Below are 16,919 nucleotides of genomic sequence, written 5' to 3'. Positions count from 1 at the left end.
GAAAACCCCTTCAAATAATACATGGTGCAGGGCCTGAAGGGGAGGAGCAGGACTCATTGTCATTGTAATCCTAGAACCTCATGCTCCTCCCTACAGCCCTGCACAAGGTGAATTTAAATGAATCAGCTATAACTGGATGGTTCCTTTAAGTCTCCTTCACAGCAGTATTAATGAGTCTGCTGTCATTTTGCACACGGTGGTTGGTCCAAGTATCACTGTTTTCCTGTAAACACAGTATAGGGGATAACAATGTGATATGTGGGGGTTCACCAATCACATATGATGGTGCAGCAGGTTTTCTATGCATCCAGCTGCTCCATTCTATGTTTTTGGAGGGGCTAGAATTGGCCAAAAACAACATTTTTGTATTTCACTCATTTATCCTCTCTCCACATCTGATGTCCTGTGTATCAATCCCCCACACCCATTCTGGACGTCCCTTTAATTAGTATGGTAAAGGCATTGCTCTGAGATACATGCATCCACATAACAGCCCACCTGCTTGCTCTGGGAGACCGTAACACAAAATCCTTAAAGGGGATGTCCACTTTCAGCAAATATTTGATATTGTTTGTATAATGAAAAGTTATACAATTTTCCAATATACTTTCTGTATCAATTCCTCACAGTCTTCTAGACCTCTGCTTGCTGTCCTGCTATAGGAAGCTTCTTTGTTTACCTCACCATCACATGGACAGATTTTTATCCCCTGGAAGTAAAAATAGAAGCTTTTATAGCAGGACAGCAAGCAGAGATCTAGAAAACCACGAGGAATTGATACAGAAAGTATATTGGAAAATTGTATAACTTTTCCATGGACAAATCATATCAAATATTTGCTGAAAATGGACAACCCCTTTAATTTCTTACAGTTTACTCATTGAATGTTCCCTTGAACATAATGGAGGCAGGAAACTTGTGTTCTGATCAGACAAAACCCAACACAAGTTTATTGCTTTGTGTCATGGTGGTCATACCCCTGGTACTTAATGATCTGCCAAATACTGACCAGGAAAAAAAAAGCAAGAGAAATTCCTAAAATTGGAAAGTTCTTTATATAGAAGCAGAAATTCCAGATAACTGCACTGAATAAAGAAGTGGTCTGTTGTCCCTCCATCATTTTCCATTATAGGGACGGATAAGCACATACATAGGAGATTTATCATCAAGTTTCTGAGGTAAAACTGTTCCCCATTTAAACCAATCAGAGCTCAGCTTTAATTTTATAAACAGCTGTGGAAAAATGAAAGCTGAGCTCTGATTGGCTGCCAGGGGCAACTAGAACAGTTCTGCTCTCAGGGACTTCTGATAAATCTCCCCCATATAGCTGCCTAATTGTGAATACATTCCCCTTAAAGGGGGTATCCGATGCCACAGGTTAGGCTCATAAACTGCAGCACTAAGTTGCGATGTGGATCCATCTCCATGTCATTCCTATAGGGCTGGTTGAGGTATTACTGTGACAAAAAAAAATAGCTTCTTTAAAAGTTGATATTAAATGTTTAAAATTTAACAAAATCCTTTAAAATTCAATGAACTAGTTATTTCTATGACGCGATAGGCAGCAGCATCAGGCTTTCACACCCAGGGACTTCAGGAGATCTGTGGCCTCCTTATAGACCTAAAAAGAAAATATATAAAGATGTCTTTCTTATAGTCTCAGAGGTATCAAAAATCACAGAGAAATGGAGATCAGTCAGGAAAATAGTACAGGCAGTCCCCGGGTTGTGTACATGATGGGTTCCTTGGGTTTGTACTTAAGTTGAATTTGTATGTAAGTCGGAACTGTATATTTTATAATTGAAGCTCCAGACAAAATATTTTTCGAGTCCCAGTGACAACTGGATTTTCTAATTTTTTTTGCTATAATTGGACCAAGGATTATCCATAGAGCTTCATTACAGACACCTTACAGCTGATCATTGCAGCCTGGGACTATAGTAACATCCAGAGAGCTTCACCAGAGGTCACAGTGGGCAGAGGGGTCCGTCTGTAACTAGGGGTTGTCTGTAAGTCAAGTGTCCTTAGGTAGGGGACTGCCTGTATTGCTGAAGGGCAGGTAAAGACGTGGAGAAACAGGAGCTTATCACATGTTTCCTAGGCCTCTTGCACACGAACGTTGGTGAGCACATCCCTATGAAGAGGGGGAGGGGAAGCAGCGCTCATCCCTCCACCTCCCTAGCCGAACGTGTGTAAGAAGCCATAAAGGGGGTTGTAATGTTCCCCTGCCAGTTACCTCCTTGTCCTCCTCCGTCCGCACAGGATAGTCTTTGGCTTTCTGCAGCCACTCCAAGGCCAACTCATTGTCCTTCAGCCTCAGAAATGTCTTTCCTAAGTACAGCAGATTTTTGCTGTAGAAATTTGGATCAACTACCAAAAAAATAAAAAAAAAGTATATAAATATATATTAAAGTAGAAGCACCCATACATTGTACTATGCAGAGAACTGCAGGTCTATGGGATGATGGAGCTTAGGTCCTGTATGACAGATACTTGTATGTAAAACATATTCCGGTCAGAGAACATGCAATGTCATTACCTTCTTCAGCCATCTCAAAATATACCAAAGCCTGGAAAATAAGGAACAATCTGTTAGCATCCGGCAAGAACAGAATCATTCCAGCACTAGGGTTCCCCATCCACACAGCCAGGACCAGGGCTCCAATGTTTGTGGCCTGTGACATGCGCTCGTTCATGTGGCGTAATAACTTGTATGTACTCCACAGTGTACATGTCTGCAGGAACAGTATTTCTATTTCAGTTTTTTTCTATAACCCCAATGGCACCACCACACGCGAGTAACTTGTGGATATCTCTGTGTCTGTGGCACCTAGTAAGTCAGGGTTATTAAAGGGGAGGTTCTGCTCTTTAAAATGACACAGAGCCCTGTCCATGCACTGTGGGTGTCAGCTGTATTCTACAACTGCTGTGATCAGTGCTGGCACCAATTATGACAGTTAACCTGTTAGGTGCCGCGGTCTGACCAGACATCTGCACCTCACACAGTGGCGATCAGCAATTTTGATGTCTTGGAGGGCGACGATCAGTTGCCATGACAGCTGGGAGCCTTTTAGAGGTTTCCTATAGCTGTCATTTGGCCTTCTTTGTTATAGTCTGAGCCTAGGGGTCCCAGGTACCTCCATCGGACCCCTTGTCACTCTGCAAGATGAATGGAACAGATGGATGACCGTTCTGCTCCATTACTTTCTATGGAGTTGATGGAGATCACTGAGCGCGGCCCTTGGCCAACTCTGTGTGGTCCATAGAGATGAATGGAGCAGAACAGTCATGCACGCCCATCTGCTCCATTAATCTTGGGGGAGCGAAGAGGGGTCCGATGGAGGTACCTGGGACTCAGTCGGACCCCTGTTCTCGCGATATGTGGAGGTCTCATCACTGAGACCCCAACACATCAGCAATTTAGGCCCTATCTTACTTGGCAGGAAAACCCCTTTAAATAATAGTAAAAATATATTTTTTTTAAAAGTTAAAAAATATGGGGAGGGGGAGGAAATCTTTGCCCAGAGCACATATAAAAATAAACATTATAAACTCATTAGGCATTCTGAGCTGATCAAAATATAAAAAGTGATTATTCCCTGCCGTAATCAAAAAATAACATTCAAATTTCCTCCCCCCTCCCTGTCATGGGCATTGAGCAGGCCGGGGAGGGAAGTGACTGGTGAGGAGTAGAAGAATACATGAGGAGATACAGGATACATCTGCCTCCTCCCTAACCCTCCCCCCTGGGTCTCACCACACGCTGCTGGCAGGGAGCCAGGTAGTGTAAAATAAACTATTATCGTGCCAACACCAATCATGGGTGCTGCATGAGCTACAAGGGCTCTTGGGGCTTTACCCGTTCCCCTCTGTGCTGCAGCTATACTGCGGGCTGTTACACTGAGCAGGAGCACTTCCCCGCCCCACTGTGTGAGATTACAGCAGCCAGAGGGAGGGGGAGATTATCTTTAACAAAGCTCGTAATTTACCTCTTCAAATGTGGAGGAAGGGGGGGTAGCAAATAAGGCAGAAGCTATTTTCTTCTGGTACCAGGGCAGTTCAGCAAACATGTAGCACCTGAAAGATACAGTCCAGTTATTAGTCTCTAGATGAGGCCATGTCCCTGCACATACTGACATTGTCCCATCAGCACTGAAGTGTCCCTGGAACATCCCACTCCAACTGGTAACACCCACTTGGTCAACTACTTCTAAGTAAATTACAAAACATCTACAATTGTTACTTTATGGGGAATATATAGGTCATTGGTTCTGCTTAAAAATCTGACTGTGCCCCAATAACCTGATGAAATTTCAGCATCTTCCACAACCTCAGTCCTTCTCCTGCTTTATCGTAATAACGTGACTGTAAGGTGGGGTTAGATTTTAAAGAGGTTGTCCCATCGTGGCAAGTTAGGCCTTATCGGTTTGGGTCTCAGTGATAGGACCTTCGGACCCTCACAGATGACGAGAATGACTCCGATGCACCACAAGATGACCGAAACTGCCAGATCCGTGGAGGCCTATCCCAACAAATGGCCGTCCCTTCTACAGGATGGGCAGCGTATATATTCTATATACATACCAGACGCCAATAAGATGGATAGTGGTGGCATCTTTAGGATTTAGCTCTATGGCTCTCTGGAAGGAAAGACGACAGTATAATATTGTGTTAGTCCTTAGCAGAACCTTAAAAGCCGTAAATTATCATAGGATCATATATATATAGTGACAGTATTAGCCGTTTCCTTTACTACGAAGAATATTATCCGTCCACCCCTTTACATAGTAGGATGGAGGATAGATCAGATAGATCAATAGGGGTCACTACTCCCTAATCTTACACAATTTATCAGGGTTTGTATGCAAGTTTTCTCGTTGACCCCTGCAAGGTTGGCGGTAATCACGAAATTCCATGCCAGCGCAGCCAGCTGCAGCTTTTTAATACATCTGGTGTGGTGGAGGGGTGAGACTTACATCATACGTATGATAAACTATGATAATTGTCCCAAATGAGTCATGTGTACCCCATCTTTGCCAAGATCAGAAATCCCATTCTTGCATTGTGTACTATACCTGAAAATGGTTCCGTATAATGTAGGCATTTCCGATTTTCACTTTCATGCCTTCGTAATCTCCCACATCACTAAGGCAAATGGCATACCACTGGAAAGGAAACAGGTATAGAGACAAATTAGTATGCAAAAAAAAAACCTAACCATCCACCAATCTGTCCGAATATTGGGAAGAGATATTATATAACCACGCAGAAATTATTAGATATCCACATTATAGGCAACAAACAACAAATCAATATGGGGTCCGAATGGGAGTTTGAACTGATCAGCGTTGAGCATGAACCCTGCAACTCCACACAAAGTCTATGTGAATTACTATTTCAGGTTGAAAAACTCTTTAAAAGGAGTACCTCAACAAGCTAAATTGGTGAGAGTCCGACTGCTGGGACCCCCACTGATAACAAGAATGGGACCCCCAGAAATTCCAGAGTCCCATTAATGGGTGGAGCGACAAATTGAGAAAGTGTCCCGCCTCTCCATTCACTAATATGTAAAGTGGGAGTGGTCAGAAATTGCGGAGCACAGCACACAGTTCTCTCTAGTACCTCCAATCAGTGTCTATCACAATGATGGAGATATCTAAGCGCTGTGTCTGGCAATTTTAGATGCTCCTACACTACACCCCACCCAATATTGAGAATAGGAACCTCATACTCCGGATTGATCAGGGGGTCCTTGCAGTTGGCACAATCCCTTTTAACTTCACAGAGAAATAATCTTTGCAGTGCCTCTTTGAGCTGATAGAAGGGTTTGACCCTAATACATAATGAGGGAAATATATTTCCTATGATGGAAAAACACACAAGTGCACAAACCTTATGAGCCGCTGAGCAGGATTCATTTATTTCTAGTGCTTTTTGGGCTAATTCCCGGGCTTCGTACACCAATTTTTTTTTGTCGTTGGGGGCAGTTTTACTCAGTTGAGCCAAATCCCTAGAGGCGCGGGCAAGTCTCCAGAGAACCTCAGCATCATTACTGAAAGGAAAGGTCTTTATGAAGCAGAATGTATAATTCATTTATTGGACACATTTCGGGTTCCGCAGCTGCTCATACGCTGCAGATAGTATAAATATCAGTAACATGAGCCCGGTGGGCGTAATACCTCTGCCTGTATTGGCTCAGGAACTCGTGTAACTTCTCTGTGTCTCCACTTCCATAAAGATAATCCGCCTGCTCCTTCACATCCTCAACTACAAGACAAAGGAAATAGTTCAATGTACTGAAATTATTGGGCTCTTTTCCTGGTAAATACAGCTTTGCTGTATAGATTGAGTAAGAAGAAGCAGAGTCATCTCATTGTCATTACAGGAGGAGTCAGTTACCTTTCTATTATACTAATGGGGGGCATCACAGATAGCTGGAACACCACCATACACATTACATGATAACAATCCACGCTCCAGGAAGTCGGACTCGCTTCCTAGACATTGGGGCTTATTTACTAAGGGTCGCGCTGCTCACTTTTGCCGGAATTTCCAAAGTTTTCAGGATTTGCACGGCTGTGACAGGTGTTTAACAGGGGTTTGCGCAGGGATAGTGTGATCGGATTTTGGCACAGCTGTGCTGGCTTCCATGCGACACAATTTAGAGGGCATGCCGTAGGACGAAACCACTGCTTCAGACTGAGCGCGGGATTTAACTTTTAAATTGTGTCGCAAAATGCCCTTACATGCACCAGGAAGAAGATGGTGAACTCTGTCGGACCTGAGCGGGGAAGCGACACATGCAGGATATCGGGCGCACGATCTTGGTGAATCGCGGCAGAGTGCATTATCCTCGGACAATGCACTTTCCGTGAACTCCTCCGGACCGGTTAAGGAAATGTGTCCCATCATCTTGGAACAGAGTCAGGAATAATCAGCCGGTTTGTGGCTCCAACATGGCTGCCCCCCCAACCTTCCCGAAGAATGAATGTGAAAATTATAGCAACAACACACCAAATGATGAGTGAGGGATTTACCTCTAATACTGGCATATACTACTGCGGCCCTCTTCTTCCAGCTATAAGATCCTATGGCAAGCAAAGACAAGGAAGACCACACAAGGCCGTTCTTCAGTAAGGCACTTTTCTTTGGAACCTACGGAAAAAACAAAAAAACATCATATGTACAGGAGAAACGGAATATGGTCCTGGTCTTATTGTGGTATTTAGGCTTTCTTATAGGATCTGATACACTGTATTTCAATGTTGGACACCCACTGATCACCATTCATAAGAATAAGCTTGGGATAACCCTATCACCCCAGAGCCACTGGAGGATTTTTGTTTTTTTTGGTTGCAGCCACTCAGGGACCTCATGAATCAAAGCATTTATGATTTTGGACAATATTCTACACCCTACTGACGTTAATAGTTGGTGGGTATCTATGGCTTTGTCTGGTAAGTTTACACCATAACCCCTCAAAGTGGAGGGTCTGAAGCTGGAGACATGACATGGATGTTGGCTTATTCCCCTTATTCCTCAGAATACCAAGGGTGAAATCGGTGGCAAATCCACAACAGGTTTGTTGCTAAAAATGTATATTGAGAGTGGAGCTACCCCTATAGGTTCTGATTCTGCATCGTGTCTTCTATAATCTAAGACTTAGTGTTATGTACAAAGTCCACCAAGAGAAACCTGCGCTGTCCTATAGATTCCCATAAAGGACCTGATATTCTACCATGTCCAAGCAGGCGAAGGCGTATGGGACACTCCGGGAAAATCTTACAATTAAAAGAGAGCTGGAATCCCATCACATTATACTATAGTGAAGTATGATAACAGGCAGTGAGTAGAGCACCAGATCAGCAACACAGAGGATTAAAGCCTTAGATGCCATTAAACCAACCATCAAAATCAAGTATTAAAAACCAAGGGCACTTACTCAAAGATCCAGAAACAGTTACTGTATTAATCTTATATTGGTTATCCATGGCCTCCTTCCTTCTAAGATCAACTTCTGGAGGTGTTACCAGACCCCCTCTGCGCTGCAGCTTCAAAGGCTGTTGCACTGTGCAGGAGCACTCAACCGTGTGCTGAAACTTTCCTTGCTGCCGTGAGATTACATTAGGCAGAGGGAGGGGGAAGTGCTGAGGGAGCAGAGGGGATACAGTTAAACATCCTGCGACGCTACAGCACAGAAGGGCTCTGGGAACACCCCCAGGCTCATTAGGATACATTTTAAAGTTGATTTTTAGAGGGAATAGAAGGATGGAGGACATGGATAACAAATATAAGACGATTACCACAGCAACTGTGCCTGTTTTTTTGAGTAAGTGTCCCTGGTTTATCATGATGGTTGATGGTTCTTCTAAACCTCTATTGCTCTGTTCACAAAATAGAAACATGTTGGAAACATTATAGTCATAAGGGTCCATTAGACCCATCCCATGACAGATCCGTATCTAACCTGAAAATCTGCAAGGCCAACAAGGATAGAGCAAGCCTTAGGTTATGGTGACCTTGGTCATAACGTCACCTGTTATCAGCAGACACAGATGACGAGATGATCTGCGCATAACTCCAATGTCCAGGGTTACAGCTCAGGATTGAAGAGAAAACCAAAAACTGCTGCAATGAAATAGCTGAGCCCGACGGCTATAGGGGAAACTAAGTTTAGAGCTACAGGCACATGACCCTTGTATTTGTCCATGTGCTATCAGTTTATTTTTGCGGATGAAACATTCATTTCTATAAACGTGTTTTTCACGGCGACTGTAGAAACCTCAGAGCAGAGCCTATTCCCACCCATGTCTGCGACCCGCGTCCTCTCTATAGAAGTTTATGGGAACATGCAAAATACAGATGCCACATGGGTCGGGTCAATGGGGGTCACAGGTCATCACTTCTTCTTTATCACAGATGTAAACACTGGATACTATGCACCATGATACAGGTGTGTGTGGTCCAGGTTACAATTGTGTGGCCCAATTTCCCAAAGCTGGAGGTCTGGTACAGAAGAGTCAATTGCAGACTCAAACTTGGAGCATCGAAGATACTTAAGATGCAGGAAAGTTTGCAGGAGGGTTACGTATGTTTATATGTCATATGTCCTACCAGGATGTGTCGGCAAATAAGAGAATCCGGGAAGATACTAAAACTTTGCATTCAATATGATGTGTGCAATCCCTCCTGCTCCTCACTGCTCCTGTACAATTACTTCCTGCTGCCCCTTCCCTATTTTACAGACGCCGTCACAATGGTACATTACATGGAGGCATCTATACTAGATTGCAGATGGAAAATTATCAGTAAATACTTGCAGAAATGAAAGCCATTTCCCCTAGAGTTGCACCAAATTTCTTTTTGGTTACATAAATAACACAAAAAGGACAATACATGAAAGAACTACAAGTCCCAGAATGCACTAGAGCACATACACATAGAACACAATAGCAGGACAGGGAATAGGCTTGCGGTATATCTAGCAGCACTCTGCTGTATTAAAACTACAATTCCCGGCTCCCCCTGCGCAGCGCCGCATTACCGGGCATGCCGGGAGATGTAGTTCTACGCCGCAGATATAAACACAGCGTGTGTGAGCGCAGTACACCCGCCCGGGCCACTTACATGAGTGCTGATAGAGCGGGAACAGCCCGTGAGCCCAGTGATACGGCCGCGCCGTAGGTGCCGCACCCAGCTCAGCAGCGTGCTCCGTGTCCCCGCGGCCATCCTGCTGTGTCACCCTATGTCCTGCCTGTATACATTCCCGCAGGTAGATCCCAGCGAGGGACACGACCTCACGTGACGTCACGTGGGAGGAGCGGAGAGCGGATGCAGGATGCAGCTGAGGAGCCTAGAGGGCGCTCTATAGGTCTCTACTACCAGAGCTAAAGCTACTCTACCGGCATACACAGCGCATGCGCCAGGGCCTCCTTCAAGTCTCTGTGTGGCCACTCTGCATAGTTCATCCGTATTTGCAATTTCACAGTAAGAGGCTTCTTGAGCCTTAAAGAAAACCTGTCACCTAAATTTTCGGCACTTACTAAAGTAAGCAGCTCCTAGGGCTTGATCAAACGCCGCAGTGTTAGAGTGATAGCGTTACCGGTAACGCTATCAAACACTGCGGCGGGGTACAATGTAATTGTCGGACAGCTCGCAATGGCCTCAAGGAGCCGTACGGGAGCGGTACAGTGCCGCACGCATACCAACATGTCCTATCTTTATACGTAATACGGAGCTGTGTATTTCTATGGAGGGGGGGGGGGGAGGGGGTGAGCAGCCTGATGTATGTACAGGACATATTTCCACCGTATCCATATAAAATATGGTGGGCTGGCTAATGATGTCACTAGCTTGGACAACCCCAAATTTGACCCTGACCTTACCAGATGCAATTTTTGCTTCACAGAGAGCGTTGTTAGACTCCATTGCTGTTTTCTGACTGTGGTTTCTATTGTTTTTTGCATGGGGCCTTAGGCTGCTATCACACAACAGCTATTTGAAACAGAATCAAAACGCACTGGGGCAAACCATGGCCGATTGCATATGCGTTTGAATGCAACAAGACTTGCTGATTGCCTATCGCATGTGTATGCATTGGACCGTGGCCCGCCCCTGTGTGTTTTGATTTGTTTCAAAACGCTATTGCAACACCCGTGCTAATGCATAGGGTAGGTAGGTGTTGTGAAAGAGCTGTCTGGTGAGCCTGCGCAACTCACTCAGAGGCCTCTAACATGGTAAATTTGGTAATTGCAGCTGTAAGACTCTGCCTGGACGGTAAGAGTTGAAGAGGACGATCACCCAAATTTTCGGCACTAGAAGCTGCTCACTAAAGTAAGCAGCTCCTAGTGCTTGAACAAACGCCGCAGATTTCCGGTAATGCTATCAAACACTGCGGCAGGATACAATGTAATCGTCGGACCGCTGGCAAAACTGTCCGATGTATTCATGAGGGCTCTGCCTCTTCCCCGGACCGCCCCCGCTCGCTCCATAGGCCGGCCCCTAACCATGCCCCTAACCACGCCCCCTCATGAATACGTCGGACAACTTTGCAAGCTGTCCGACGATTACACTGTACCCCGCCGCAGTGTTAGATAGCGTTACCGGAGGTTTCCGGTAACGCTATTACTAACACTGCGGCATTTGTTCAAGCACTAGAAGCTGCTTACTTTAGTAAGCAGCTCCTAGTGCCAAAAATTTGGGTGACAGGTCCTCTTTAAATATGTCATGGCAACCGATTGCCACCCCTGATGACGCCGCCGTCTTCTTGAAGCTGGCGATGGACAGGATAGAACCCGCAATTGGTGCTAGCAGTAAGTGTTTGCTTTAATATGCAGCAAAGACTTACCGGCTATGGAGAAGGCTCAGCCCATGAGCCCTCTCCATGCACCCGTCGGGAAGGGGTTAACCTGATTGTATCGGATTAAAGGGGGCATTGTTCGCGAACAACACATCACTAGTCAGAGAGTTGTCAGAGTATTCCAGAATCTAGTCCAGTGTGCAGCTCAGTCAGAGTTCCAAATCAGGAAGCAGAGGTGTCACAGGCAAGCTGCCTGACACCTTGGGCAGTCAAGAGACTAAGCCCAAAGCAAAGATCCACCTTCTGGACTTGGCTGTATCTTACCCTGCCCAGCCTGAAGCTATTAACCAGGCTGTGAGCAACCACCTTCCTGCAGACCTGCACTCCGGCCAGCCATCTCCTTCCAGCTGAAGTTCTGCTGCTGCTTAGACCATTGCCTGCCGTTTGCGGTTCTAATAGAGAACTGTAAGTTATTCTGCACCTGAGTGATCCTGGATCAGGCTGCATACCACCAAGGGGGCCCCCATCCTCCATCACCAGGGATCCCTTCTACACACCGGGATTGACCTAGGTGGAAACCTTCTCTGTCAGCCTCTCCCTGCACATTCTTGCACACACCACCTGCTGGAGACCTGCCACGCTGTGGACACGGCCTCCGCTCCTGTATACCAAGCACCATGACCTCCGTGTGCTCAAGGCTGCACCAGCTCCAGCACCGCTCCAGCCACCAAAAAAGGTCAGGCTCTGGTGGGGGATGTTGCGCTATCATGTGACAGCACAGGGTCCTTCATCTCCCCCTCAAATTTTGTCCCCCAGCTCCATGTCACATTGTAGCCCCCCTGATTTTGTTCCCTTACATACAGCTCTCCCTCTTATTGTGCGCCCCACAGTAAAATAATAAACACTTATTCACCTTTCCCTGGTAACCCGCAGCTACTCTCTTCTCTCCTCCTGCTGTATGTAGCAGTAAAGTCAGCAGACAGGGTTGACATCATCACCTGGCGCCTGCCGGCTCTGCTACTGTCAGTAGAAGAAGTCACAGTGATTATTGTTATACTATTACTGTATTTCAGCTCTGTTGGTGTCTGCAAGATACCATCAGAACTATTTTCTGGCCTGGACTAAGCCCAAACTCCGGGACTGTCTCACTTTCTGGCCTTGTGCATGAGGCCTAAGACATACGGATGCCTGTTGTGTCTAATTCTTTCTCTTTATTCTATGAAAGAAGAGGGATTTGTTGTTTTTTTTTACTGTTTTATTGGGCCCCCTAGGGGTCTTGCACATCTTACCACTTGTATGATGTACTGCATTAGTACTGTATTTAAATATAATTACTTTAATACAGACTCCACCATATTTAAAATTCCAGAGGCTGTCTTTTCCAGTTTGACCTGCCTGGTAGCTCTCTAATGGGGGAGTCTTTATTTTTTTGGTTTTGTCTGATAAAAACTTCTGTTTGCAGCCATAGATGGAAGAAGAAGTTCTTAGAGTAACTTTACCCTGCTCCGTAGTACTTCTTTTCATTCCTTTGTTCCAAAATATCTAGCCCTATCCACACAAATGACAAGCAGCAGATGTGGTAAATACCATCTCACCAATTTTAAAGTTAACAATCAGCGGTGATTGCACAAAGTCAATAAAAGAGACAATAAATAAGTACATAGGACCAGTGAGGTATTTAAAGGACATTTACCACCAGGATGAAGGATTGTAAACCGGGCACAGAGACTTGCAGGTATGTGCCTCTTCTGGCAAGATTCACTCTTCGTAAAAATTCTTTTTCCCTTGGTTTTTTTTTGTAAAAAAAAAGGGAATAAGAAACTAAAAGAAGAACAGATCCTGGCAAAGGGGGCACACACCAGTATGTCAGTGTGCTTGGTTTACAAGTCTTCATCCTGGTGGTAGATCAAGTGTAGAAATACAGTCGCAGTATGAAAAACTCCCCATGAGGTGGCATCAGAACAGTCATGAAACATTGAAGAGGTGATATCAGAGACAATAGCTCCCTGCAGGCTCAGAAGTCAAATAAGGTGACTTTACATCATAAGGCTATTAGCAAAATGACGGTCTATATGCACAGTGAAACAACCAGCAGCTCCCCCCTCCCCTAGCACTTCCTATATATACACAGCGCATAGCCCCCCCCCCCCAACATTAATGAAATTATGTTCAATACCTCTAATTATACATATATAAGCCCCTCCTACATATTTATTATATTATCTCCAGATGCAGTGCAACATAAAAATTGTAAAATGTTCAATGTGGTGGCTCATAATAAATTCACCTAAGTAAGATGACCCTCACGGCTGCCTTCATGGCGTGTTTCGGCCTCCAGTGGAACAATGCATGCTGTGAAATAACATCATGGGCAGGGCCTGTGTCAAGTGGATTTCTCAACCCAGAGGGAACTTGTCAGCAGAAATTGACCTAATACACCACTAGGTGCATGTTGTCAAGCAGATAAAAACCTTTCAATTTATTCTTCATTCATGGCTTAGTGTCATGTCATCGGCCAGAAAAACACACTGTATACACTGAAGTCAAGCTCACCCATCTGAGAATATCATGAACCTGAGGCCTTTATGAGATTTTGTTAGTGGTGCCTCATCAGTTACAGTGAAGAGCATATTCCTAGATGGGGAGAGCTTGACTTCAGTGCTAAACTCTTTATGCAAGCAATTTAAACCTCCCTTCATGGTGGTATTTTTGGATAATGCCATCATGCTGGGCCATGTAGAAAGCATGATCTGGAAGGAACATATTAGTATAGATTTGTTAGTCTTATTTCTATAGACAGGTTCCCCTTAAAGCTGCTAATACAAAAGATTATTCTGGCTTCACCTGAACAGTACTCAAGGTGCCAAGTCCTATTACCAGCATTGGCAGGGTGACCCTATAGCCACCTCTCCGACCCTATAGCTATACTGTTGAGTGTTAAACACATAGCCCACGAGCAGGCTAGATCTAAGTGCACTTGTGATTCTAGGTTCAGTCCGGTTAATTCCGCACATGGAGAACTGGCTCTTGGGCAACAAGCTTTAGGCATACATTTATGTAGGGGGTAAATTAAGGACATTCAGAATATAGCCCAAGTTAAAATGTTATGCCACTTGGAAGATGGCGATGCAAAACGATCGATTTTTCCAAACATTAGGGTTTTATTTGGCAAATGTAGTAAAACATAAGAAAAAATATTCATGTCTGGTATCCCCGTTATCGTATTGTCCCACAGAATAAAGATAACATGATTATTAGGCTATACGGTGAACACAAAAAAAATTCAACAATAGGGGATACCAACCCCAAAATGGTAACACTGGAAAAAAAAATGGCATCACATGGCCCCAATAATGAAAAAGCTAAAATTTTATAGCCTACAAAGGGAGTCACTGGGAACAACGGGAAAACTAAAATCCTGGCAGCTGCAGGGCGCTCCTTCCCTCCTGTGCCTCGCCGTGTGCCCATAAAACAGGAAACGGCCACATGTGGGGGGGCTCTGTACTTGGGAGAAATTGCATAACAATTTTTTTATCTTTTGAAAATTAGGAAATTTTAGGGCTAAATAAACGTTTAACCAACAAAATTTGACCATTCTAAATTTCACCTCCATTTTGATTCAATTACTATGAAGATCTTAAAGGGTTAACAATCTTCCTAAAAGCTGTTTCTGATAGTTTGAGGGGTGCAGGTTTGAAAATGGGTTGATTATATAGGGGGTTATTAAATGTTAAACATTTAAAATTTCATTGAAAACAGTATTTATCCCCAAAATAGTCAATTCTGAAAATATGGAAAACCAATATTCGATTTGTAAGCCGTGTGACATAAAAAAAATTATCCAGACATTTAAAAAATTATGAAAATGTAAAGTAGACAAATGGGAAATGTTATTTGGGTGGTAAATCTATCTCCCGGAAAACGCAATGATTTCGAATTGTTTTTCGCACTGTTTTTCTTTGTAATTCAAAACTTATCAGCCAAAATTTACCACTAAAATGAAGGACAACATGTGAGGAAAAAAACAATTTTCAAATCGTTTTGAACAGTGTTTAAAAGTTATAACCATATAAAGCGCCCAAGTCAGAATACAAAAAATGGGGCTGAGCTTTAGGCCGCGGTCACACGTACCGCTAGGCGACGCTAGCGCACAGGGGGCTGTCCTCGGTTCCAACGCACATGCGTTTCCAGGGAAACGCATGCAATTGATAAGCCGATCGCATGTGTTTCTCTGGAAATGCATGTGCGTTCAGGCCGAGGACCGCCCCCTGTGCGCTAGCGTCGCGTTATGAATGGACGCCTAGCGGTACGTGTGACCGCGGTCTTAGGGTGATGCCACAAATGGCGTTTTTGTTTAGTTTTTAAGCATACGTTTTCAGTCTGTTTAAAAACGCTTCCGTTTTTTAAAATGCATCCGTTTTTGTCCATTTACCATGGGTATGGCTGCTTACAACATCTTCATCTATTAAGATAATTGGGAAAAGCAGACAAAAACGGTAAAAAAACGCATGCATTTTAAAACGGACTGAAAACACATGCTTAAAAACGGACCAAAAACACCATGTGTGGCATCACCCTAAGGATAAATGACCCGCAATACAGGTACCCAATGATCAGACACCAGCGGATTGTGAGGGTGCGTTCACACGTGCCAGTAAGGGTGATGCCATATGTGCCGCCCTTACGCATGCTTTTTCAAACGCATCCAAACAGAGGAGTTTTGCCTGATTACATAACCGTTAATACTGCGTTTACAAAAAGCATAAGTTGATGCGCGCGTTTAACACTTTGTTAATACATGCTTCATCGCATGCGTTCTGTAAACGTAATGTTAACTGCTATGTCAAACAACGCACATCAATCATTGCGTTTTAAAAAAAAATGCAAACGCAAGCAAACATTTGAAAAACGCACATGTTTTCAATGCGTCTGAAATCGCAACAACAAAAACGTGACAAAAATGCCACTTGTGTCACCGCCTCAAGATATATTTTAGCATAGGAACGCTAAGTGGGGAGAATCTGTCTGACTTGTCTGTGTCTGCTGTCCGTGTATAGCGGCTAATCCCCGCTGTGTCAGCACACTACCCCCACTATGAGGCAGCTCCTACTATGTGTAGGAAATCCTGTCACTGGTGCCATGGTGCTGGGAGGGGAGAAGTGAGGGAGGGAGAAAGGGAGGAGAAGATTTACCTCAGCTCACTACACTCACACATACATATATACTAGAGACAGGACATCGCCCGCTGCTGCTGCTGCTGGTATACAGAGGTGGGTGTCTGGCTGTCGCTGTGCATGGGTTGTGATGGGTGCTGGGTGCTGGGTGTTTTCTGTATTTGGTCATTGCATTTCTGTGTCAGGGCGAGTTCAGCTTCATGAGTGAGGCCCTACTGCTCGGAAAAGTTGTTACTGCTAATGTGCCTAATGCTGTAGCCTATATTAGTAGCAGCTTCAGCCCCGGGGGATGTGGGTGTATATACGTATAATCATATATACTGTATACACATTTACTACAGGGCGAGGCGGGAGGATTGTTGACATATGGTGTGGCCTATTCTTCTCTCTGTATACACATAACTTTATTATCACGTAAGGATTGTGCACGTATCTTATTATATAGA

The 16,919-nt window shown here is 44.4% G+C and overlaps 2 protein-coding genes across 2 annotated transcripts in view; one reads left to right on the top strand and one right to left on the bottom strand.

Moving 5' to 3' along the window:
- Positions 1 to 1,036: 1,036 nt before the first annotated feature.
- RMDN1 (regulator of microtubule dynamics 1) lies at positions 1,037 to 9,842 on the bottom strand. Its single transcript, XM_072151587.1, has 10 exons — positions 9,628 to 9,842; positions 7,038 to 7,155; positions 6,180 to 6,267; positions 5,893 to 6,052; positions 5,076 to 5,165; positions 4,585 to 4,640; positions 3,990 to 4,077; positions 2,540 to 2,570; positions 2,237 to 2,370; positions 1,037 to 1,621 (listed from the first exon to the last, which is right to left on the bottom strand). Exons 1-10 carry the CDS (start codon positions 9,727 to 9,729, stop codon positions 1,571 to 1,573), a joined length of 918 nt encoding a protein of 305 aa, XP_072007688.1. The 5' UTR covers positions 9,730 to 9,842; the 3' UTR covers positions 1,037 to 1,570.
- Positions 9,843 to 16,441: 6,599 nt separating this feature from the next.
- The window catches only part of CPNE3 (copine 3), a 38,433-nt gene continuing 37,955 nt past the window's right edge, over positions 16,442 to 16,919 (top strand). Inside the window, exon 1 of the mRNA XM_072151586.1 lies at positions 16,442 to 16,569. The gene's annotated coding sequence lies outside the window, so the exon portion shown is untranslated. The remainder of the gene's footprint in view (positions 16,570 to 16,919) is intronic.

The sequence above is a fragment of the Engystomops pustulosus genome, chromosome 5 (genome assembly GCF_040894005.1).
Source record: "Engystomops pustulosus chromosome 5, aEngPut4.maternal, whole genome shotgun sequence".
Lineage (NCBI taxonomy): Eukaryota > Metazoa > Chordata > Amphibia > Anura > Leptodactylidae > Engystomops > Engystomops pustulosus.
Note: the sequence above shows the minus strand (reverse complement) of the source record. Positions and strands in the feature narration are given on the sequence as shown.

Excerpts from the sequence above, each read along its gene's own strand:
- RMDN1 (XM_072151587.1), bottom strand. The coding sequence starts at position 9,729 with ATGGCCGCGGGGACACGGAGCACGCTGCTGAGCTGGGTGCGGCACCTA. Across the intron at positions 7,156-9,627 it reads CCCGCTCTATCAGCACTCAT|GTTCCAAAGAAAAGTGCCTT; the intron begins GTAAGTGGCCCG and ends TTTTTTCCGTAG. Across the intron at positions 5,166-5,892 it reads CCTGCTCAGCGGCTCATAAG|TGGTATGCCATTTGCCTTAG; the intron begins GTTTGTGCACTT and ends TTTCCTTTCCAG.